This window comes from Anomaloglossus baeobatrachus, unplaced genomic scaffold (assembly GCF_048569485.1).
Source record: "Anomaloglossus baeobatrachus isolate aAnoBae1 unplaced genomic scaffold, aAnoBae1.hap1 Scaffold_366, whole genome shotgun sequence".
Classification (NCBI taxonomy): Eukaryota; Metazoa; Chordata; class Amphibia; order Anura; family Aromobatidae; genus Anomaloglossus; species Anomaloglossus baeobatrachus.
Genome location: NW_027443010.1, coordinates 88,112 through 110,935, shown reverse-complemented (window position 1 = coordinate 110,935; position 22,824 = coordinate 88,112). Strand labels below are relative to the sequence as shown.

The 22,824-nt window shown below is 49.9% G+C and overlaps 1 protein-coding gene, 8 non-coding genes and 8 pseudogenes across 9 annotated transcripts; all 17 read right to left on the bottom strand.

Annotated features, from left to right (window-relative positions):
• Window positions 1-2,033: 2,033 nt before the first annotated feature.
• LOC142273719 (uncharacterized) lies at window positions 2,034-3,602 on the bottom strand (the record flags this gene model as incomplete). The annotated part of the gene is made up of 3 exons (XM_075332547.1): window positions 2,034-2,081; window positions 2,308-2,441; window positions 2,679-3,602. Coding segments are annotated over 3 exons (1,106 nt in total), but the record flags the coding sequence as incomplete, so codon positions are not given.
• Window positions 3,603-3,875: 273 nt separating this feature from the next.
• On the bottom strand, window positions 3,876-3,979 carry LOC142273879 (U2 spliceosomal RNA; annotated as a pseudogene).
• A 1,387-nt stretch (window positions 3,980-5,366) lies between these two features.
• Window positions 5,367-5,562, bottom strand: LOC142273815 (U2 spliceosomal RNA). Its single transcript, XR_012738258.1, has one exon. It is a non-coding gene; the product is annotated as a U2 spliceosomal RNA (small nuclear RNA).
• A 681-nt stretch (window positions 5,563-6,243) lies between these two features.
• Window positions 6,244-6,408, bottom strand: LOC142273862 (U2 spliceosomal RNA; annotated as a pseudogene).
• Window positions 6,409-7,795: 1,387 nt separating this feature from the next.
• LOC142273814 (U2 spliceosomal RNA) lies at window positions 7,796-7,991 on the bottom strand. Its single transcript, XR_012738257.1, has one exon. It is a non-coding gene; the product is annotated as a U2 spliceosomal RNA (small nuclear RNA).
• A 681-nt stretch (window positions 7,992-8,672) lies between these two features.
• Window positions 8,673-8,837, bottom strand: LOC142273860 (U2 spliceosomal RNA; annotated as a pseudogene).
• Window positions 8,838-10,224: 1,387 nt separating this feature from the next.
• Window positions 10,225-10,420, bottom strand: LOC142273813 (U2 spliceosomal RNA). The gene has a single exon (XR_012738256.1). It is a non-coding gene; the product is annotated as a U2 spliceosomal RNA (small nuclear RNA).
• Window positions 10,421-11,101: 681 nt separating this feature from the next.
• LOC142273859 (U2 spliceosomal RNA) lies at window positions 11,102-11,266 on the bottom strand (annotated as a pseudogene).
• Window positions 11,267-12,653: 1,387 nt separating this feature from the next.
• On the bottom strand, window positions 12,654-12,849 carry LOC142273811 (U2 spliceosomal RNA). Its single transcript, XR_012738254.1, has one exon. It is a non-coding gene; the product is annotated as a U2 spliceosomal RNA (small nuclear RNA).
• A 681-nt stretch (window positions 12,850-13,530) lies between these two features.
• LOC142273858 (U2 spliceosomal RNA) lies at window positions 13,531-13,695 on the bottom strand (annotated as a pseudogene).
• Window positions 13,696-15,082: 1,387 nt separating this feature from the next.
• Window positions 15,083-15,278, bottom strand: LOC142273810 (U2 spliceosomal RNA). Its single transcript, XR_012738253.1, has one exon. It is a non-coding gene; the product is annotated as a U2 spliceosomal RNA (small nuclear RNA).
• A 681-nt stretch (window positions 15,279-15,959) lies between these two features.
• On the bottom strand, window positions 15,960-16,124 carry LOC142273857 (U2 spliceosomal RNA; annotated as a pseudogene).
• Window positions 16,125-17,511: 1,387 nt separating this feature from the next.
• LOC142273808 (U2 spliceosomal RNA) lies at window positions 17,512-17,707 on the bottom strand. Its single transcript, XR_012738252.1, has one exon. It is a non-coding gene; the product is annotated as a U2 spliceosomal RNA (small nuclear RNA).
• A 681-nt stretch (window positions 17,708-18,388) lies between these two features.
• LOC142273877 (U2 spliceosomal RNA) lies at window positions 18,389-18,553 on the bottom strand (annotated as a pseudogene).
• Window positions 18,554-19,940: 1,387 nt separating this feature from the next.
• On the bottom strand, window positions 19,941-20,136 carry LOC142273807 (U2 spliceosomal RNA). Its single transcript, XR_012738251.1, has one exon. It is a non-coding gene; the product is annotated as a U2 spliceosomal RNA (small nuclear RNA).
• A 681-nt stretch (window positions 20,137-20,817) lies between these two features.
• On the bottom strand, window positions 20,818-20,982 carry LOC142273856 (U2 spliceosomal RNA; annotated as a pseudogene).
• A 1,387-nt stretch (window positions 20,983-22,369) lies between these two features.
• On the bottom strand, window positions 22,370-22,565 carry LOC142273806 (U2 spliceosomal RNA). Its single transcript, XR_012738250.1, has one exon. It is a non-coding gene; the product is annotated as a U2 spliceosomal RNA (small nuclear RNA).
• Between the last annotated feature and the right edge of the window lie 259 nt (window positions 22,566-22,824).

Genomic DNA, 22,824 nt, shown 5'->3' with positions numbered 1-22,824 from the left:
GCCGGTCCGCGCAGAAGACGGTCACGTCGTCCATGTAGAGCGAGCACTTGACCTCGAAGCGATCTGGTCCTGGTGCGGTGATCCCTCTGATCTCTCCATTCCGCCGGATAGCCTCTGCAAAGAGTTCTATAACACAAACAAAAAGAAGAGGTGACAGAGGGCAGCCTTGTCTGACCCCTGAGAGGACCGGGAAGGGGTCAGTCTTCCAGCCGTTTACCAACACCGAGCTGTGAATATCAAAATACATTAGTTGGACATACAAACAAAACATGTTACCCAAACCTAACCTGTGCAGAGCTTTGCCCAGGAACTCATGGGAAACACGGTCGAAGGCCTTTTCCTGATCCAACGAGATCAGGGAAGCGTGCACCCGGCGGGCCTTGATGTACTCGACCGTGTCCCGCATGAGAGCCAGGCTGTCTGCGATGCGACGTCCGGGGATGCCGCAGGTCTGATCCGGGTGGATGATCCGTCCAATAACCGTCTTCAGTCTCGTTGCCATCGTCTTGGCCAGGATCTTGTAGTCGACGTTCAGAAGGGTGATGGGACGCCAATTCTTCAGGTCGCACCTCTCTCCTTTGCGCTTGTACAGGATCGTGACCATTCCTTCCCTCAGGGACGGAGGCATTCTGCCCTCCACCACCATCTCCTCATACAGATCTAACAAGTCCGGACAGATGAGGTCCCCCAGTGCTACATAGAGCTCTGCTGGGAGGCCATCACTGCCCGGAGTCCTGCCGGACCTAAAGGATCTGGCGGCCAAGAGCAGCTCATCCACCGTCAGAGGGACGTCCATGGCCGCCGCATCTGCAGGGTCAAGATGGTTAGTGATACCTGACAGGAACTTATCGGCGGCCTCGGGGTCGGTAGTCTTGCGGGCGTAGAGTTCGCTGTAGAAGTCGCTGACGACTTTCATCACGTCCTCTTTCCCGCGTCGCATGATTCCACTCTCATCTCGTAGTTCATTCAGGGGTGTATGACCGGTGTGGAGCTTCCTGAAAAAGAACGAGTTACATTTCTCACCCTTCTCCAGGTTCTCCACTTTGGAACGGAAGACAATTCGCTTGGACTCCTCCTCAAAGTGCCTTTTCAGGCTCTTCTTAGTCTCCTCCAGCTCCTCTCTCACGTCCCAGCCACATCGAAGAAGGTCATGCAGGGAACGCAGCTCACGCTGGAGTCTCCTGAAGTCCCTCTTCTTCACACACGCCTGTTGTTGACTCTTTGCCTGAAAGAAGAAACGGAACTCGAGTTTAACGTATTCCCACCAGTCAGAAACAGACTGGAAGCCTGCCTTGTAGGCCCGCCACGTGGAGTAGGCCGCTCTAAGCTCCTCCAGAACTTCCCCCTTTTCCAGCAGAGAGCAGTTCAGCTTCCAGGAGCCAGGGCCAACAGGAAAGCCGTGGCCCAGCGCACCTTGAAAGTGAATGGCTCTGTGGTCAGAGAAGAAGCAGGGGACCATCGAGTGCCCACTCCGCCCAACCGTCCGAGAGGTAAACACGAAGTCAATCCTGGAACGCAGCGAACCATCAGGTCGGCACCATGAATAATTCACAGATCCGTGTCCGATGGAGCCCACAACGTCCACGAGAGAGGCTTCGGTCACCATCTCAATGAGCAGTTTGGATGTGACGTCTAACTTGGCAGCCGTTCCAGAACTGCGTCCATCCGCCTCAATCGGGCAGTTGAAGTCCCCAGCCATCACTACCATCCTGGTGGTGGCGAGCTGAGGGCGCAGGGCTCGGAGGAGCTCCAGTCGATCGTTCTTCACAGGAGAAGCGTACACATTGATGAACCTGACAGGTTCTCCAGCCCAGGTACCGTCCACGAGCAGTAACCTGCCGCAGACGAGTTCCTGAACTGAGTCCAACGTGAAGGCGCTTCCCCTGATTAGCACGGCGACCCCTGCGGACCTACAGTCGCCCCCGCCGGACCAGTAGGACGGTCCATGGGTCCATTCCCTGGCCAGATGGTTGAAGGACCTAGAGGAGGGAAGGGAGCATTCCTGCAGGAAAAATACATTACTAGACTGAGTGTTAAGGAAAGCAAAAATCGTCCGACGTCTGAACTTGTCTCTGATGCTCCTAACATTAATGGAAAAGATGTCAATGTTAGCAGTCATTGGAGGGAAGAGAGAGTTAGTGCAGGCGATGTGCCTTAGTTACCACTCCGGTCGGGCGGTTCTTCTTCTTTGGTGTCTGTCGGTGATGGTATCACCAGCAGACCTTCTTCTTCTAGCCGGTCGAGTAGAGATGTTGCCTCAGTGGCTTCCGACTCCTCCATTTCTTCTTCGGACACCAGGGACTCCACCATCTGCTCCAACACATCTGGTTCCGGGAGGAGGTCGTCCTCCTCTTCCTGGGTTGGATTGAGATCCACAATGAACAACTTGGAATGTTCTGCGACAGGACTATCTTCCAACTGCCTCTTCCTTTGGCTTGTACCTGAGGAGACAAGAGCTGGAAAATCCTTCTCGGTGAAAGGTGCAGGGGTGCTGAGGCCCTCTGCTCTCATAGTCTGGGGAGGGAGAGTGGGCTTTGGAGGGGGGGTAAGGGCACCGACTGAGGAGTAGGGAAAAGAGGTGGAGGTGGTGGAATCCTCAGTGGGGTTGGCCGGGGGTAAAGGGGTTTGGACAGGGGTGACAGGGGGGGGGACCAGGGAGGGGGCAGCAGTTTTCTTACCCTTCTTCCTGGACTCCGTGGCCGCTGGGGCTTTGGCTGGAGCCGCGGTCACCGGGTTCTTGGCCGCCTTGGCCTCTGTGGCTTTGGTCGTAGCTGCCTTAGTCGACGAGGCTGCGACTACCCGAGCCTGGGTCGCCGCAGCCACCCTTGCCCAGGATTTCTCTCGTTGTGGGCAGTCCTTGTAAAGGTGGGCCGCCAGTCCACATAAGTTGCAGGTCATCTTCTTCGGACAATCCTTGGAGCTGTGTCCCGTCACCCGGCAAACCCTGCAGGCGTCCTCCTGGCAGGTCTTCATCGAATGCCCTTTCCCACCACATTTCCTGCAGTTGTGTGGCATGTCCGGGTAGTAGATGAGACCAAAGGAGTTTCCCAGAGAGAATGTCGGGGGCAGGTGCTGAAGGCCGTCCTCGGATGCTAGTTCCCTGTGGAGCCGAACGGTTACTGACCACTTACCCGTCCAGAATCCGCTGCCGTTAAGGATGTGGGATGGTTCCCTCACCACTGTGCAGAAGCGTCCCAGGAACGTGGATATGTCTCTTCCTGGGGTGTGCGGGTTCCGCATGGAGACCGTGATCCTCTTCTCATCCCTCTGTATAGGACAGGATCCTAAAAAAGAATGAAAAGGGGAGTCCGGCATCGCCGCGTTCATCGCCTCCCAGTATCTCCTGCAGGCATTCACCGTGGCAAAGGTTACCAGAAAGATGCCAGTCATGAAGGTCTGGACACTCAGGGTTTCCGCCCTGGAGAAGCCCTGATCCAGAATCATCTTCTTGCAGAACACGTCGCTGGACATGTCCGGCAACCTACCATCCACCGCCTTTAGCTTCAGGGCGACCGTCTGCCGCATCCAAGGCTCCAGGGTTGGAGCCTTTTCAGGCGGCGTCCGGGCTCCCTCCGGCTGGCCGGCGTCGGAGGTAGGGGCCTCTTGGACCGAAGAAGCCTCTGGATGAGCCTTCCTGGAGGTCCCTGGGTCCTGAGCCTTCTTGGCTGCCTTCTCTGGCTTGCTTGCCATGGCTGGTTCCTGCTTGAGTTCCCGGAGCTGGATCTTGGATTCTTCTCCGGGTGTCTTCTCCCGCTGTGTTCCTCCTCGAAGTTCCTCTGGTCTCCCCAAGTCTTCTCCGAGCCTTCGGCTTCTTGCTTCTTTCTGCCAAGCTCTTCTTCCGTCCGATCTCCCTCTTTCGGTCTCGGCTGGGCTTCGGAGCTTGTCTCCCTGATCGTATCTCGTCAAGTGTAGCTAGCTCAGTTTGTTCTGATAAGAACAGATACTACACTTGATCTTAGCCAAAAGGCCGAGAAGCGATAACCAGAATTGGTTTGGGCCTCGAGTGGCACCCTGGCCTATGCCGGACACATCTTAGGGAGAGAGAGCGAGAGGGAGACAAACCCACGCCTACACAAGACATTTTGTCACCCAAGCCAACCCTTGAAAAGGCTGCTTTGCAGAGCCAAAACAAGAAGAATGGTGCGTTTTGCAGCCGCCGCCCACTGCAATGAATCTGAATAACTCCTCCTTTAGGGCGCAAGCAACTCCCCTCCCCCTTGCAGTCTTTCCAATTCACGATACAAAAAGACGGACAGGACAGGTTGCCTGACTTTCCGTCACTGCCACCCTTTGCCATCCTTACCCGTAGAAAGCCCTTTCATCATCCCCAAACCCTAATCTTTTCCCTTTCCTTCCCAGCCCCCAAACCCTGCCCTCTGTACCTTTCTCACCACCCGCTTCCCTTCTCCTGTCATCCCCCTACCACCCGGGAAAAAAAGAGATTGCCCCCTCCTTCCACTAGCCCACCCTCCCACCCAAAGAACAACTTCTTCTGCGCAGCTTGTTTTCTAGGCAGCAGCGCTATTGTGATGTCATCGGGGGGCATTGTGACAAGCCGCCAGTGTTCCGTCTCTTCATGTTGTGCACAGTTCAAACGGAAAATACATCAACAGGCAGACTACAGAAAAGCTTACTATCAAAGGTTAGAGGGGGGCTTTCTCAGAGGGCTTTTTACAGTTTTTCTATTCCCAATTAGCCGTTTAAGTGTACTTATTGAAAGTAGTAATTCTTTCATAGGCCGCCCTTTCTTAGTATTTGACGTTCCTTATATTGCGGTATGAGGCTTCGCAGTAGGTTGCAAACATTCATCACCCATGACTGTCCCCAATTGAGCTCAGAAGCTCAATGTCTATCATGACCTCTCTTTTAGAATGTCCAAGAGCAAGCAAACTATTCCTCCAGGAGAGGGCGCCAACAGACTACTAAAGAGATCATCATTACTCAAAGAAAACCCCAAAAACCAATGCATGATAGGAATAAACAGGTAACTTTCTTTGGAGTGGAAGCGGAGAGATCGCACCAGATGCCAATTCTAGATGTTATCACACCTGTGGTCACTGCAGCAGCAGGTGAATCCACTTTGTCCAAAAGGGATCTATTCCATTCAATTGCAAATGATCTAGATAAGACAGAGAACTGCAGCACGGGGACATAGCCGAGTTGGTCAGGTTGAGTGGTGATGAGTTTGCTATTTGGATGAATAAAGAAAGTCAAAAGTGTGAAAGATAAAAAACAAAAGGAGGAAGTGTGAAAAGTGAATGGGCCAAATTGAGGTGCATATGAAGACGTATGCTTTCTTCCAATTCATTAAATCGGGCTAATATGAATCAGGTGAATTGAGTTCTGCTTTTGGAAACTGGGTTAAGAAGGGGTGCACCGTTCCTGGAGGTACTGCAATACCAGGTCAATGCGTGGAGTGGACAGAGCAAGCTCTTTTTCCATCTCCCTGTTCTAAAAATCCATTTAATATATGGTCCCCAGATAGGGGACGTATCAGATATTAAACTGATAAGAACAGATTTTGATTTAATGAAGCTTTCCAAAGCACCACAAAAAATGCATGACCGAAGTCACACCAAAAACAGTGCAAAGGCTAGGATTCGTGTGGACCCCACCGTGAGGAGAGGGTCCCCAAAAATCAACCCCGTCCCTCCGAGCCAGAAGGCCACAGCAAGGGTCAGGGATCTTCGGTGCTCTCCCAAGCCGAAGCCTGGTTGAGCCTTGTCGTTGCTCCCAGCGTCCACCCAGGCATCTTACCCAAGTGGAGTAGAGAGCTACTAGTTGTTGGTTTCGCAGCCGAAACTGCCCGGACCGTCAACCGGTGTTGGTTTCTCAGCCCAAGGCTAACCGGACCTCCAACCGGGTGTTGGTTTCTCAGCCGAAGCTGACCCAGACCTCCAACCGGGTGTTGGTTTCTCAGCCGAAGCTGACCCAGACCTCCAACCGGGTGTTAGTTTCTCAGCCCAAAGCTGACCAGACCTCCGACCGGGATTATAAAAATTTCCCTTCCTAGCCAGAAGGCCGGGATAGGGTAATATGCTCAAAAAGTATGAAAAGGCAAGGTACGGTGTGCTACAGAGCCCAAGGCTTGCCGGGGTCCCAAGCCAGCAAGCTCAGACTCACTCCAGGGTCGTCAGTCCTGGGGCACGTTGTACCATAGCCCCCCACCCTTACTCAGTCTAATAGCCTCGATCCTGGTAGGGCCATGTTTTCCTCTAGATGAATATACTATCCACCCAGAGTACTAGCAAGCGCAACCTTCCAGTGTGCATTGTATCATTGTACTAAGGTGGCCTGGAGCTTAAACCACCTCTTCGAACAACACTACACTTGATCTTAGCCAAAAGGCCGAGAAACTGATAAGAACAGATACTACACTTGATCTTAGCCAAAAGGCCGAGAAGCGATAACCAGAATTGGTTTGGGCCTCGAGTGGCACCCTGGCCTATGCCGGACACATCTTAGGGAGAGAGAGCGAGAGGGAGACAAACCCACGCCTACACAAGACATTTTGTCACCCAAGCCAACCCTTGAAAAGGCTGCTTTGCAGAGCCAAAACAAGAAGAATGGTGCGTTTTGCAGCCGCCGCCCACTGCAATGAATCTGAATAACTCCTCCTTTAGGGCGCAAGCAACTCCCCTCCCCCTTGCAGTCTTTCCAATTCACGATACAAAAAGACGGACAGGACAGGTTGCCTGACTTTCCGTCACTGCCACCCTTTGCCATCCTTACCCGTAGAAAGCCCTTTCATCATCCCCAAACCCTAATCTTTTCCCTTTCCTTCCCAGCCCCCAAACCCTGCCCTCTGTACCTTTCTCACCACCCGCTTCCCTTCTCCTGTCATCCCCCTACCACCCGGGAAAAAAAGAGATTGCCCCCTCCTTCCACTAGCCCACCCTCCCACCCAAAGAACAACTTCTTCTGCGCAGCTTGTTTTCTAGGCAGCAGCGCTATTGTGATGTCATCGGGGGGCATTGTGACAAGCCGCCAGTGTTCCGTCTCTTCATGTTGTGCACAGTTCAAACGGAAAATACATCAACAGGCAGACTACAGAAAAGCTTACTATCAAAGGTTAGAGGGGGGCTTTCTCAGAGGGCTTTTTACAGTTTTTCTATTCCCAATTAGCCGTTTAAGTGTACTTATTGAAAGTAGTAATTCTTTCATAGGCCGCCCTTTCTTAGTATTTGACGTTCCTTATATTGCGGTATGAGGCTTCGCAGTAGGTTGCAAACATTCATCACCCATGACTGTCCCCAATTGAGCTCAGAAGCTCAATGTCTATCATGACCTCTCTTTTAGAATGTCCAAGAGCAAGCAAACTATTCCTCCAGGAGAGGGCGCCAACAGACTACTAAAGAGATCATCATTACTCAAAGAAAACCCCAAAAACCAATGCATGATAGGAATAAACAGGTAACTTTCTTTGGAGTGGAAGCGGAGAGATCGCACCAGATGCCAATTCTAGATGTTATCACACCTGTGGTCACTGCAGCAGCAGGTGAATCCACTTTGTCCAAAAGGGATCTATTCCATTCAATTGCAAATGATCTAGATAAGACAGAGAACTGCAGCACGGGGACATAGCCGAGTTGGTCAGGTTGAGTGGTGATGAGTTTGCTATTTGGATGAATAAAGAAAGTCAAAAGTGTGAAAGATAAAAAACAAAAGGAGGAAGTGTGAAAAGTGAATGGGCCAAATTGAGGTGCATATGAAGACGTATGCTTTCTTCCAATTCATTAAATCGGGCTAATATGAATCAGGTGAATTGAGTTCTGCTTTTGGAAACTGGGTTAAGAAGGGGTGCACCGTTCCTGGAGGTACTGCAATACCAGGTCAATGCGTGGAGTGGACAGAGCAAGCTCTTTTTCCATCTCCCTGTTCTAAAAATCCATTTAATATATGGTCCCCAGATAGGGGACGTATCAGATATTAAACTGATAAGAACAGATTTTGATTTAATGAAGCTTTCCAAAGCACCACAAAAAATGCATGACCGAAGTCACACCAAAAACAGTGCAAAGGCTAGGATTCGTGTGGACCCCACCGTGAGGAGAGGGTCCCCAAAAATCAACCCCGTCCCTCCGAGCCAGAAGGCCACAGCAAGGGTCAGGGATCTTCGGTGCTCTCCCAAGCCGAAGCCTGGTTGAGCCTTGTCGTTGCTCCCAGCGTCCACCCAGGCATCTTACCCAAGTGGAGTAGAGAGCTACTAGTTGTTGGTTTCGCAGCCGAAACTGCCCGGACCGTCAACCGGTGTTGGTTTCTCAGCCCAAGGCTAACCGGACCTCCAACCGGGTGTTGGTTTCTCAGCCGAAGCTGACCCAGACCTCCAACCGGGTGTTGGTTTCTCAGCCGAAGCTGACCCAGACCTCCAACCGGGTGTTAGTTTCTCAGCCCAAAGCTGACCAGACCTCCGACCGGGATTATAAAAATTTCCCTTCCTAGCCAGAAGGCCGGGATAGGGTAATATGCTCAAAAAGTATGAAAAGGCAAGGTACGGTGTGCTACAGAGCCCAAGGCTTGCCGGGGTCCCAAGCCAGCAAGCTCAGACTCACTCCAGGGTCGTCAGTCCTGGGGCACGTTGTACCATAGCCCCCCACCCTTACTCAGTCTAATAGCCTCGATCCTGGTAGGGCCATGTTTTCCTCTAGATGAATATACTATCCACCCAGAGTACTAGCAAGCGCAACCTTCCAGTGTGCATTGTATCATTGTACTAAGGTGGCCTGGAGCTTAAACCACCTCTTCGAACAACACTACACTTGATCTTAGCCAAAAGGCCGAGAAACTGATAAGAACAGATACTACACTTGATCTTAGCCAAAAGGCCGAGAAGCGATAACCAGAATTGGTTTGGGCCTCGAGTGGCACCCTGGCCTATGCCGGACACATCTTAGGGAGAGAGAGCGAGAGGGAGACAAACCCACGCCTACACAAGACATTTTGTCACCCAAGCCAACCCTTGAAAAGGCTGCTTTGCAGAGCCAAAACAAGAAGAATGGTGCGTTTTGCAGCCGCCGCCCACTGCAATGAATCTGAATAACTCCTCCTTTAGGGCGCAAGCAACTCCCCTCCCCCTTGCAGTCTTTCCAATTCACGATACAAAAAGACGGACAGGACAGGTTGCCTGACTTTCCGTCACTGCCACCCTTTGCCATCCTTACCCGTAGAAAGCCCTTTCATCATCCCCAAACCCTAATCTTTTCCCTTTCCTTCCCAGCCCCCAAACCCTGCCCTCTGTACCTTTCTCACCACCCGCTTCCCTTCTCCTGTCATCCCCCTACCACCCGGGAAAAAAAGAGATTGCCCCCTCCTTCCACTAGCCCACCCTCCCACCCAAAGAACAACTTCTTCTGCGCAGCTTGTTTTCTAGGCAGCAGCGCTATTGTGATGTCATCGGGGGGCATTGTGACAAGCCGCCAGTGTTCCGTCTCTTCATGTTGTGCACAGTTCAAACGGAAAATACATCAACAGGCAGACTACAGAAAAGCTTACTATCAAAGGTTAGAGGGGGGCTTTCTCAGAGGGCTTTTTACAGTTTTTCTATTCCCAATTAGCCGTTTAAGTGTACTTATTGAAAGTAGTAATTCTTTCATAGGCCGCCCTTTCTTAGTATTTGACGTTCCTTATATTGCGGTATGAGGCTTCGCAGTAGGTTGCAAACATTCATCACCCATGACTGTCCCCAATTGAGCTCAGAAGCTCAATGTCTATCATGACCTCTCTTTTAGAATGTCCAAGAGCAAGCAAACTATTCCTCCAGGAGAGGGCGCCAACAGACTACTAAAGAGATCATCATTACTCAAAGAAAACCCCAAAAACCAATGCATGATAGGAATAAACAGGTAACTTTCTTTGGAGTGGAAGCGGAGAGATCGCACCAGATGCCAATTCTAGATGTTATCACACCTGTGGTCACTGCAGCAGCAGGTGAATCCACTTTGTCCAAAAGGGATCTATTCCATTCAATTGCAAATGATCTAGATAAGACAGAGAACTGCAGCACGGGGACATAGCCGAGTTGGTCAGGTTGAGTGGTGATGAGTTTGCTATTTGGATGAATAAAGAAAGTCAAAAGTGTGAAAGATAAAAAACAAAAGGAGGAAGTGTGAAAAGTGAATGGGCCAAATTGAGGTGCATATGAAGACGTATGCTTTCTTCCAATTCATTAAATCGGGCTAATATGAATCAGGTGAATTGAGTTCTGCTTTTGGAAACTGGGTTAAGAAGGGGTGCACCGTTCCTGGAGGTACTGCAATACCAGGTCAATGCGTGGAGTGGACAGAGCAAGCTCTTTTTCCATCTCCCTGTTCTAAAAATCCATTTAATATATGGTCCCCAGATAGGGGACGTATCAGATATTAAACTGATAAGAACAGATTTTGATTTAATGAAGCTTTCCAAAGCACCACAAAAAATGCATGACCGAAGTCACACCAAAAACAGTGCAAAGGCTAGGATTCGTGTGGACCCCACCGTGAGGAGAGGGTCCCCAAAAATCAACCCCGTCCCTCCGAGCCAGAAGGCCACAGCAAGGGTCAGGGATCTTCGGTGCTCTCCCAAGCCGAAGCCTGGTTGAGCCTTGTCGTTGCTCCCAGCGTCCACCCAGGCATCTTACCCAAGTGGAGTAGAGAGCTACTAGTTGTTGGTTTCGCAGCCGAAACTGCCCGGACCGTCAACCGGTGTTGGTTTCTCAGCCCAAGGCTAACCGGACCTCCAACCGGGTGTTGGTTTCTCAGCCGAAGCTGACCCAGACCTCCAACCGGGTGTTGGTTTCTCAGCCGAAGCTGACCCAGACCTCCAACCGGGTGTTAGTTTCTCAGCCCAAAGCTGACCAGACCTCCGACCGGGATTATAAAAATTTCCCTTCCTAGCCAGAAGGCCGGGATAGGGTAATATGCTCAAAAAGTATGAAAAGGCAAGGTACGGTGTGCTACAGAGCCCAAGGCTTGCCGGGGTCCCAAGCCAGCAAGCTCAGACTCACTCCAGGGTCGTCAGTCCTGGGGCACGTTGTACCATAGCCCCCCACCCTTACTCAGTCTAATAGCCTCGATCCTGGTAGGGCCATGTTTTCCTCTAGATGAATATACTATCCACCCAGAGTACTAGCAAGCGCAACCTTCCAGTGTGCATTGTATCATTGTACTAAGGTGGCCTGGAGCTTAAACCACCTCTTCGAACAACACTACACTTGATCTTAGCCAAAAGGCCGAGAAACTGATAAGAACAGATACTACACTTGATCTTAGCCAAAAGGCCGAGAAGCGATAACCAGAATTGGTTTGGGCCTCGAGTGGCACCCTGGCCTATGCCGGACACATCTTAGGGAGAGAGAGCGAGAGGGAGACAAACCCACGCCTACACAAGACATTTTGTCACCCAAGCCAACCCTTGAAAAGGCTGCTTTGCAGAGCCAAAACAAGAAGAATGGTGCGTTTTGCAGCCGCCGCCCACTGCAATGAATCTGAATAACTCCTCCTTTAGGGCGCAAGCAACTCCCCTCCCCCTTGCAGTCTTTCCAATTCACGATACAAAAAGACGGACAGGACAGGTTGCCTGACTTTCCGTCACTGCCACCCTTTGCCATCCTTACCCGTAGAAAGCCCTTTCATCATCCCCAAACCCTAATCTTTTCCCTTTCCTTCCCAGCCCCCAAACCCTGCCCTCTGTACCTTTCTCACCACCCGCTTCCCTTCTCCTGTCATCCCCCTACCACCCGGGAAAAAAAGAGATTGCCCCCTCCTTCCACTAGCCCACCCTCCCACCCAAAGAACAACTTCTTCTGCGCAGCTTGTTTTCTAGGCAGCAGCGCTATTGTGATGTCATCGGGGGGCATTGTGACAAGCCGCCAGTGTTCCGTCTCTTCATGTTGTGCACAGTTCAAACGGAAAATACATCAACAGGCAGACTACAGAAAAGCTTACTATCAAAGGTTAGAGGGGGGCTTTCTCAGAGGGCTTTTTACAGTTTTTCTATTCCCAATTAGCCGTTTAAGTGTACTTATTGAAAGTAGTAATTCTTTCATAGGCCGCCCTTTCTTAGTATTTGACGTTCCTTATATTGCGGTATGAGGCTTCGCAGTAGGTTGCAAACATTCATCACCCATGACTGTCCCCAATTGAGCTCAGAAGCTCAATGTCTATCATGACCTCTCTTTTAGAATGTCCAAGAGCAAGCAAACTATTCCTCCAGGAGAGGGCGCCAACAGACTACTAAAGAGATCATCATTACTCAAAGAAAACCCCAAAAACCAATGCATGATAGGAATAAACAGGTAACTTTCTTTGGAGTGGAAGCGGAGAGATCGCACCAGATGCCAATTCTAGATGTTATCACACCTGTGGTCACTGCAGCAGCAGGTGAATCCACTTTGTCCAAAAGGGATCTATTCCATTCAATTGCAAATGATCTAGATAAGACAGAGAACTGCAGCACGGGGACATAGCCGAGTTGGTCAGGTTGAGTGGTGATGAGTTTGCTATTTGGATGAATAAAGAAAGTCAAAAGTGTGAAAGATAAAAAACAAAAGGAGGAAGTGTGAAAAGTGAATGGGCCAAATTGAGGTGCATATGAAGACGTATGCTTTCTTCCAATTCATTAAATCGGGCTAATATGAATCAGGTGAATTGAGTTCTGCTTTTGGAAACTGGGTTAAGAAGGGGTGCACCGTTCCTGGAGGTACTGCAATACCAGGTCAATGCGTGGAGTGGACAGAGCAAGCTCTTTTTCCATCTCCCTGTTCTAAAAATCCATTTAATATATGGTCCCCAGATAGGGGACGTATCAGATATTAAACTGATAAGAACAGATTTTGATTTAATGAAGCTTTCCAAAGCACCACAAAAAATGCATGACCGAAGTCACACCAAAAACAGTGCAAAGGCTAGGATTCGTGTGGACCCCACCGTGAGGAGAGGGTCCCCAAAAATCAACCCCGTCCCTCCGAGCCAGAAGGCCACAGCAAGGGTCAGGGATCTTCGGTGCTCTCCCAAGCCGAAGCCTGGTTGAGCCTTGTCGTTGCTCCCAGCGTCCACCCAGGCATCTTACCCAAGTGGAGTAGAGAGCTACTAGTTGTTGGTTTCGCAGCCGAAACTGCCCGGACCGTCAACCGGTGTTGGTTTCTCAGCCCAAGGCTAACCGGACCTCCAACCGGGTGTTGGTTTCTCAGCCGAAGCTGACCCAGACCTCCAACCGGGTGTTGGTTTCTCAGCCGAAGCTGACCCAGACCTCCAACCGGGTGTTAGTTTCTCAGCCCAAAGCTGACCAGACCTCCGACCGGGATTATAAAAATTTCCCTTCCTAGCCAGAAGGCCGGGATAGGGTAATATGCTCAAAAAGTATGAAAAGGCAAGGTACGGTGTGCTACAGAGCCCAAGGCTTGCCGGGGTCCCAAGCCAGCAAGCTCAGACTCACTCCAGGGTCGTCAGTCCTGGGGCACGTTGTACCATAGCCCCCCACCCTTACTCAGTCTAATAGCCTCGATCCTGGTAGGGCCATGTTTTCCTCTAGATGAATATACTATCCACCCAGAGTACTAGCAAGCGCAACCTTCCAGTGTGCATTGTATCATTGTACTAAGGTGGCCTGGAGCTTAAACCACCTCTTCGAACAACACTACACTTGATCTTAGCCAAAAGGCCGAGAAACTGATAAGAACAGATACTACACTTGATCTTAGCCAAAAGGCCGAGAAGCGATAACCAGAATTGGTTTGGGCCTCGAGTGGCACCCTGGCCTATGCCGGACACATCTTAGGGAGAGAGAGCGAGAGGGAGACAAACCCACGCCTACACAAGACATTTTGTCACCCAAGCCAACCCTTGAAAAGGCTGCTTTGCAGAGCCAAAACAAGAAGAATGGTGCGTTTTGCAGCCGCCGCCCACTGCAATGAATCTGAATAACTCCTCCTTTAGGGCGCAAGCAACTCCCCTCCCCCTTGCAGTCTTTCCAATTCACGATACAAAAAGACGGACAGGACAGGTTGCCTGACTTTCCGTCACTGCCACCCTTTGCCATCCTTACCCGTAGAAAGCCCTTTCATCATCCCCAAACCCTAATCTTTTCCCTTTCCTTCCCAGCCCCCAAACCCTGCCCTCTGTACCTTTCTCACCACCCGCTTCCCTTCTCCTGTCATCCCCCTACCACCCGGGAAAAAAAGAGATTGCCCCCTCCTTCCACTAGCCCACCCTCCCACCCAAAGAACAACTTCTTCTGCGCAGCTTGTTTTCTAGGCAGCAGCGCTATTGTGATGTCATCGGGGGGCATTGTGACAAGCCGCCAGTGTTCCGTCTCTTCATGTTGTGCACAGTTCAAACGGAAAATACATCAACAGGCAGACTACAGAAAAGCTTACTATCAAAGGTTAGAGGGGGGCTTTCTCAGAGGGCTTTTTACAGTTTTTCTATTCCCAATTAGCCGTTTAAGTGTACTTATTGAAAGTAGTAATTCTTTCATAGGCCGCCCTTTCTTAGTATTTGACGTTCCTTATATTGCGGTATGAGGCTTCGCAGTAGGTTGCAAACATTCATCACCCATGACTGTCCCCAATTGAGCTCAGAAGCTCAATGTCTATCATGACCTCTCTTTTAGAATGTCCAAGAGCAAGCAAACTATTCCTCCAGGAGAGGGCGCCAACAGACTACTAAAGAGATCATCATTACTCAAAGAAAACCCCAAAAACCAATGCATGATAGGAATAAACAGGTAACTTTCTTTGGAGTGGAAGCGGAGAGATCGCACCAGATGCCAATTCTAGATGTTATCACACCTGTGGTCACTGCAGCAGCAGGTGAATCCACTTTGTCCAAAAGGGATCTATTCCATTCAATTGCAAATGATCTAGATAAGACAGAGAACTGCAGCACGGGGACATAGCCGAGTTGGTCAGGTTGAGTGGTGATGAGTTTGCTATTTGGATGAATAAAGAAAGTCAAAAGTGTGAAAGATAAAAAACAAAAGGAGGAAGTGTGAAAAGTGAATGGGCCAAATTGAGGTGCATATGAAGACGTATGCTTTCTTCCAATTCATTAAATCGGGCTAATATGAATCAGGTGAATTGAGTTCTGCTTTTGGAAACTGGGTTAAGAAGGGGTGCACCGTTCCTGGAGGTACTGCAATACCAGGTCAATGCGTGGAGTGGACAGAGCAAGCTCTTTTTCCATCTCCCTGTTCTAAAAATCCATTTAATATATGGTCCCCAGATAGGGGACGTATCAGATATTAAACTGATAAGAACAGATTTTGATTTAATGAAGCTTTCCAAAGCACCACAAAAAATGCATGACCGAAGTCACACCAAAAACAGTGCAAAGGCTAGGATTCGTGTGGACCCCACCGTGAGGAGAGGGTCCCCAAAAATCAACCCCGTCCCTCCGAGCCAGAAGGCCACAGCAAGGGTCAGGGATCTTCGGTGCTCTCCCAAGCCGAAGCCTGGTTGAGCCTTGTCGTTGCTCCCAGCGTCCACCCAGGCATCTTACCCAAGTGGAGTAGAGAGCTACTAGTTGTTGGTTTCGCAGCCGAAACTGCCCGGACCGTCAACCGGTGTTGGTTTCTCAGCCCAAGGCTAACCGGACCTCCAACCGGGTGTTGGTTTCTCAGCCGAAGCTGACCCAGACCTCCAACCGGGTGTTGGTTTCTCAGCCGAAGCTGACCCAGACCTCCAACCGGGTGTTAGTTTCTCAGCCCAAAGCTGACCAGACCTCCGACCGGGATTATAAAAATTTCCCTTCCTAGCCAGAAGGCCGGGATAGGGTAATATGCTCAAAAAGTATGAAAAGGCAAGGTACGGTGTGCTACAGAGCCCAAGGCTTGCCGGGGTCCCAAGCCAGCAAGCTCAGACTCACTCCAGGGTCGTCAGTCCTGGGGCACGTTGTACCATAGCCCCCCACCCTTACTCAGTCTAATAGCCTCGATCCTGGTAGGGCCATGTTTTCCTCTAGATGAATATACTATCCACCCAGAGTACTAGCAAGCGCAACCTTCCAGTGTGCATTGTATCATTGTACTAAGGTGGCCTGGAGCTTAAACCACCTCTTCGAACAACACTACACTTGATCTTAGCCAAAAGGCCGAGAAACTGATAAGAACAGATACTACACTTGATCTTAGCCAAAAGGCCGAGAAGCGATAACCAGAATTGGTTTGGGCCTCGAGTGGCACCCTGGCCTATGCCGGACACATCTTAGGGAGAGAGAGCGAGAGGGAGACAAACCCACGCCTACACAAGACATTTTGTCACCCAAGCCAACCCTTGAAAAGGCTGCTTTGCAGAGCCAAAACAAGAAGAATGGTGCGTTTTGCAGCCGCCGCCCACTGCAATGAATCTGAATAACTCCTCCTTTAGGGCGCAAGCAACTCCCCTCCCCCTTGCAGTCTTTCCAATTCACGATACAAAAAGACGGACAGGACAGGTTGCCTGACTTTCCGTCACTGCCACCCTTTGCCATCCTTACCCGTAGAAAGCCCTTTCATCATCCCCAAACCCTAATCTTTTCCCTTTCCTTCCCAGCCCCCAAACCCTGCCCTCTGTACCTTTCTCACCACCCGCTTCCCTTCTCCTGTCATCCCCCTACCACCCGGGAAAAAAAGAGATTGCCCCCTCCTTCCACTAGCCCACCCTCCCACCCAAAGAACAACTTCTTCTGCGCAGCTTGTTTTCTAGGCAGCAGCGCTATTGTGATGTCATCGGGGGGCATTGTGACAAGCCGCCAGTGTTCCGTCTCTTCATGTTGTGCACAGTTCAAACGGAAAATACATCAACAGGCAGACTACAGAAAAGCTTACTATCAAAGGTTAGAGGGGGGCTTTCTCAGAGGGCTTTTTACAGTTTTTCTATTCCCAATTAGCCGTTTAAGTGTACTTATTGAAAGTAGTAATTCTTTCATAGGCCGCCCTTTCTTAGTATTTGACGTTCCTTATATTGCGGTATGAGGCTTCGCAGTAGGTTGCAAACATTCATCACCCATGACTGTCCCCAATTGAGCTCAGAAGCTCAATGTCTATCATGACCTCTCTTTTAGAATGTCCAAGAGCAAGCAAACTATTCCTCCAGGAGAGGGCGCCAACAGACTACTAAAGAGATCATCATTACTCAAAGAAAACCCCAAAAACCAATGCATGATAGGAATAAACAGGTAACTTTCTTTGGAGTGGAAGCGGAGAGATCGCACCAGATGCCAATTCTAGATGTTATCACACCTGTGGTCACTGCAGCAGCAGGTGAATCCACTTTGTCCAAAAGGGATCTATTCCATTCAATTGCAAATGATCTAGATAAGACAGAGAACTGCAGCACGGGGACATAGCCGAGTTGGTCAGGTTGAGTGGTGATGAGTTTGCTATTTGGATGAATAAAGAAAGTCAAAAGTGTGAAAGATAAAAAACAAAAGGAGGAAGTGTGAAAAGTGAATGGGCCAAATTGAGGTGCATATGAAGACGTATGCTTTCTTCCAATTCATTAAATCGGGCTAATATGAATCAGGTGAATTGAGTTCTGCTTTTGGAAACTGGGTTAAGAAGGGGTGCACCGTTCCTGGAGGTACTGCAATACCAGGTCAATGCGTGGAGTGGACAGAGCAAGCTCTTTTTCCATCTCCCTGTTCTAAAAATCCATTTAATATATGGTCCCCAGATAGGGGACGTATCAGATATTAAACTGATAAGAACAGATTTTGATTTAATGAAGCTTTCCAAAGCACCACAAAAAATGCATGACCGAAGTCACACCAAAAACAGTGCAAAGGCTAGGATTCGTGTGGACCCCACCGTGAGGAGAGGGTCCCCAAAAATCAACCCCGTCCCTCCGAGCCAGAAGGCCACAGCAAGGGTCAGGGATCTTCGGTGCTCTCCCAAGCCGAAGCCTGGTTGAGCCTTGTCGTTGCTCCCAGCGTCCACCCAGGCATCTTACCCAAGTGGAGTAGAGAGCTACTAGTTGTTGGTTTCGCAGCCGAAACTGCCCGGACCGTCAACCGGTGTTGGTTTCTCAGCCCAAGGCTAACCGGACCTCCAACCGGGTGTTGGTTTCTCAGCCGAAGCTGACCCAGACCTCCAACCGGGTGTTGGTTTCTCAGCCGAAGCTGACCCAGACCTCCAACCGGGTGTTAGTTTCTCAGCCCAAAGCTGACCAGACCTCCGACCGGGATTATAAAAATTTCCCTTCCTAGCCAGAAGGCCGGGATAGGGTAATATGCTCAAAAAGTATGAAAAGGCAAGGTACGGTGTGCTACAGAGCCCAAGGCTTGCCGGGGTCCCAAGCCAGCAAGCTCAGACTCACTCCAGGGTCGTCAGTCCTGGGGCACGTTGTACCATAGCCCCCCACCCTTACTCAGTCTAATAGCCTCGATCCTGGTAGGGCCATGTTTTCCTCTAGATGAATATACTATCCAACCAGAGTACTAGCAAGCGCAACCTTCCAGTGTGCATTGTATCATTGTACTAAGGTGGCCTGGAGCTTAAACCACCTCTTCGAACAACACTACACTTGATCTTAGCCAAAAGGCCGAGAAACTGATAAGAACAGATACTACACTTGATCTTAGCCAAAAGGCCGAGAAGCGATAACCAGAATTGGTTTGGGCCTCGAGTGGCACCCTGGCCTATGCCGGACACATCTTAGGGAGAGAGAGCGAGAGGGAGACAAACCCACGCCTACACAAGACATTTTGTCACCCAAGCCAACCCTTGAAAAGGCTGCTTTGCAGAGCCAAAACAAGAAGAATGGTGCGTTTTGCAGCCGCCGCCCACTGCAATGAATCTGAATAACTCCTCCTTTAGGGCGCAAGCAACTCCCCTCCCCCTTGCAGTCTTTCCAATTCACGATACAAAAAGACGGACAGGACAGGTTGCCTGACTTTCCGTCACTGCCACCCTTTGCCATCCTTACCCGTAGAAAGCCCTTTCATCATCCCCAAACCCTAATCTTTTCCCTTTCCTTCCCAGCCCCCAAACCCTGCCCTCTGTACCTTTCTCACCACCCGCTTCCCTTCTCCTGTCATCCCCCTACCACCCGGGAAAAAAAGAGATTGCCCCCTCCTTCCACTAGCCCACCCTCCCACCCAAAGAACAACTTCTTCTGCGCAGCTTGTTTTCTAGGCAGCAGCGCTATTGTGATGTCATCGGGGGGCATTGTGACAAGCCGCCAGTGTTCCGTCTCTTCATGTTGTGCACAGTTCAAACGGAAAATACATCAACAGGCAGACTACAGAAAAGCTTACTATCAAAGGTTAGAGGGGGGCTTTCTCAGAGGGCTTTTTACAGTTTTTCTATTCCCAATTAGCCGTTTAAGTGTACTTATTGAAAGTAGTAATTCTTTCATAGGCCGCCCTTTCTTAGTATTTGACGTTCCTTATATTGCGGTATGAGGCTTCGCAGTAGGTTGCAAACATTCATCACCCATGACTGTCCCCAATTGAGCTCAGAAGCTCAATGTCTATCATGACCTCTCTTTTAGAATGTCCAAGAGCAAGCAAACTATTCCTCCAGGAGAGGGCGCCAACAGACTACTAAAGAGATCATCATTACTCAAAGAAAACCCCAAAAACCAATGCATGATAGGAATAAACAGGTAACTTTCTTTGGAGTGGAAGCGGAGAGATCGCACCAGATGCCAATTCTAGATGTTATCACACCTGTGGTCACTGCAGCAGCAGGTGAATCCACTTTGTCCAAAAGGGATCTATTCCATTCAATTGCAAATGATCTAGATAAGACAGAGAACTGCAGCACGGGGACATAGCCGAGTTGGTCAGGTTGAGTGGTGATGAGTTTGCTATTTGGATGAATAAAGAAAGTCAAAAGTGTGAAAGATAAAAAACAAAAGGAGGAAGTGTGAAAAGTGAATGGGCCAAATTGAGGTGCATATGAAGACGTATGCTTTCTTCCAATTCATTAAATCGGGCTAATATGAATCAGGTGAATTGAGTTCTGCTTTTGGAAACTGGGTTAAGAAGGGGTGCACCGTTCCTGGAGGTACTGCAATACCAGGTCAATGCGTGGAGTGGACAGAGCAAGCTCTTTTTCCATCTCCCTGTTCTAAAAATCCATTTAATATATGGTCCCCAGATAGGGGACGTATCAGATATTAAACTGATAAGAACAGATTTTGATTTAATGAAGCTTTCCAAAGCACCACAAAAAATGCATGACCGAAGTCACACCAAAAACAGTGCAAAGGCTAGGATTCGTGTGGACCCCACCGTGAGGAGAGGGTCCCCAAAAATCAACCCCGTCCCTCCGAGCCAGAAGGCCACAGCAAGGGTCAGGGATCTTCGGTGCTCTCCCAAGCCGAAGCCTGGTTGAGCCTTGTCGTTGCTCCCAGCGTCCACCCAGGCATCTTACCCAAGTGGAGTAGAGAGCTACTAGTTGTTGGTTTCGCAGCCGAAACTGCCCGGACCGTCAACCGGTGTTGGTTTCTCAGCCCAAGGCTAACCGGACCTCCAACCGGGTGTTGGTTTCTCAGCCGAAGCTGACCCAGACCTCCAACCGGGTGTTGGTTTCTCAGCCGAAGCTGACCCAGACCTCCAACCGGGTGTTAGTTTCTCAGCCCAAAGCTGACCAGACCTCCGACCGGGATTATAAAAATTTCCCTTCCTAGCCAGAAGGCCGGGATAGGGTAATATGCTCAAAAAGTATGAAAAGGCAAGGTACGGTGTGCTACAGAGCCCAAGGCTTGCCGGGGTCCCAAGCCAGCAAGCTCAGACTCACTCCAGGGTCGTCAGTCCTGGGGCACGTTGTACCATAGCCCCCCACCCTTACTCAGTCTAATAGCCTCGATCCTGGTAGGGCCATGTTTTCCTCTAGATGAATATACTATCCACCCAGAGTACTAGCAAGCGCAACCTTCCAGTGTGCATTGTATCATTGTACTAAGGTGGCCTGGAGCTTAAACCACCTCTTCGAACAACACTACACTTGATCTTAGCCAAAAGGCCGAGAAACTGATAAGAACAGATACTACACTTGATCTTAGCCAAAAGGCCGAGAAGCGATAACCAGAATTGGTTTGGGCCTCGAGTGGCACCCTGGCCTATGCCGGACACATCTTAGGGAGAGAGAGCGAGAGGGAGACAAACCCACGCCTACACAAGACATTTTGTCACCCAAGCCAACCCTTGAAAAGGCTGCTTTGCAGAGCCAAAACAAGAAGAATGGTGCGTTTTGCAGCCGCCGCCCACTGCAATGAATCTGAATAACTCCTCCTTTAGGGCGCAAGCAACTCCCCTCCCCCTTGCAGTCTTTCCAATTCACGATACAAAAAGACGGACAGGACAGGTTGCCTGACTTTCCGTCACTGCCACCCTTTGCCATCCTTACCCGTAGAAAGCCCTTTCATCATCCCCAAACCCTAATCTTTTCCCTTTCCTTCCCAGCCCCCAAACCCTGCCCTCTGTACCTTTCTCACCACCCGCTTCCCTTCTCCTGTCATCCCCCTACCACCCGGGAAAAAAAGAGATTGCCCCCTCCTTCCACTAGCCCACCCTCCCACCCAAAGAACAACTTCTTCTGCGCAGCTTGTTTTCTAGGCAGCAGCGCTATTGTGATGTCATCGGGGGGCATTGTGACAAGCCGCCAGTGTTCCGTCTCTTCATGTTGTGCACAGTTCAAACGGAAAATACATCAACAGGCAGACTACAGAAAAGCTTACTATCAAAGGTTAGAGGGGGGCTTTCTCAGAGGGCTTTTTACAGTTTTTCTATTCCCAATTAGCCGTTTAAGTGTACTTATTGAAAGTAGTAATTCTTTCATAGGCCGCCCTTTCTTAGTATTTGACGTTCCTTATATTGCGGTATGAGGCTTCGCAGTAGGTTGCAAACATTCATCACCCATGACTGTCCCCAATTGAGCTCAGAAGCTCAATGTCTATCATGACCTCTCTTTTAGAATGTCCAAGAGCAAGCAAACTATTCCTCCAGGAGAGGGCGCCAACAGACTACTAAAGAGATCATCATTACTCAAAGAAAACCCCAAAAACCAATGCATGATAGGAATAAACAGGTAACTTTCTTTGGAGTGGAAGCGGAGAGATCGCACCAGATGCCAATTCTAGATGTTATCACACCTGTGGTCACTGCAGCAGCAGGTGAATCCACTTTGTCCAAAAGGGATCTATTCCATTCAATTGCAAATGATCTAGATAAGACAGAGAACTGCAGCACGGGGACATAGCCGAGTTGGTCAGGTTGAGTGGTGATGAGTTTGCTATTTGGATGAATAAAGAAAGTCAAAAGTGTGAAAGATAAAAAACAAAAGGAGGAAGTGTGAAAAGTGAATGGGCCAAATTGAGGTGCATATGAAGACGTATGCTTTCTTCCAATTCATTAAATCGGGCTAATATGAATCAGGTGAATTGAGTTCTGCTTTTGGAAACTGGGTTAAGAAGGGGTGCACCGTTCCTGGAGGTACTGCAATACCAGGTCAATGCGTGGAGTGGACAGAGCAAGCTCTTTTTCCATCTCCCTGTTCTAAAAATCCATTTAATATATGGTCCCCAGATAGGGGACGTATCAGATATTAAACTGATAAGAACAGATTTTGATTTAATGAAGCTTTCCAAAGCACCACAAAAAATGCATGACCGAAGTCACACCAAAAACAGTGCAAAGGCTAGGATTCGTGTGGACCCCACCGTGAGGAGAGGGTCCCCAAAAATCAACCCCGTCCCTCCGAGCCAGAAGGCCACAGCAAGGGTCAGGGATCTTCGGTGCTCTCCCAAGCCGAAGCCTGGTTGAGCCTTGTCGTTGCTCCCAGCGTCCACCCAGGCATCTTACCCAAGTGGAGTAGAGAGCTACTAGTTGTTGGTTTCGCAGCCGAAACTGCCCGGACCGTCAACCG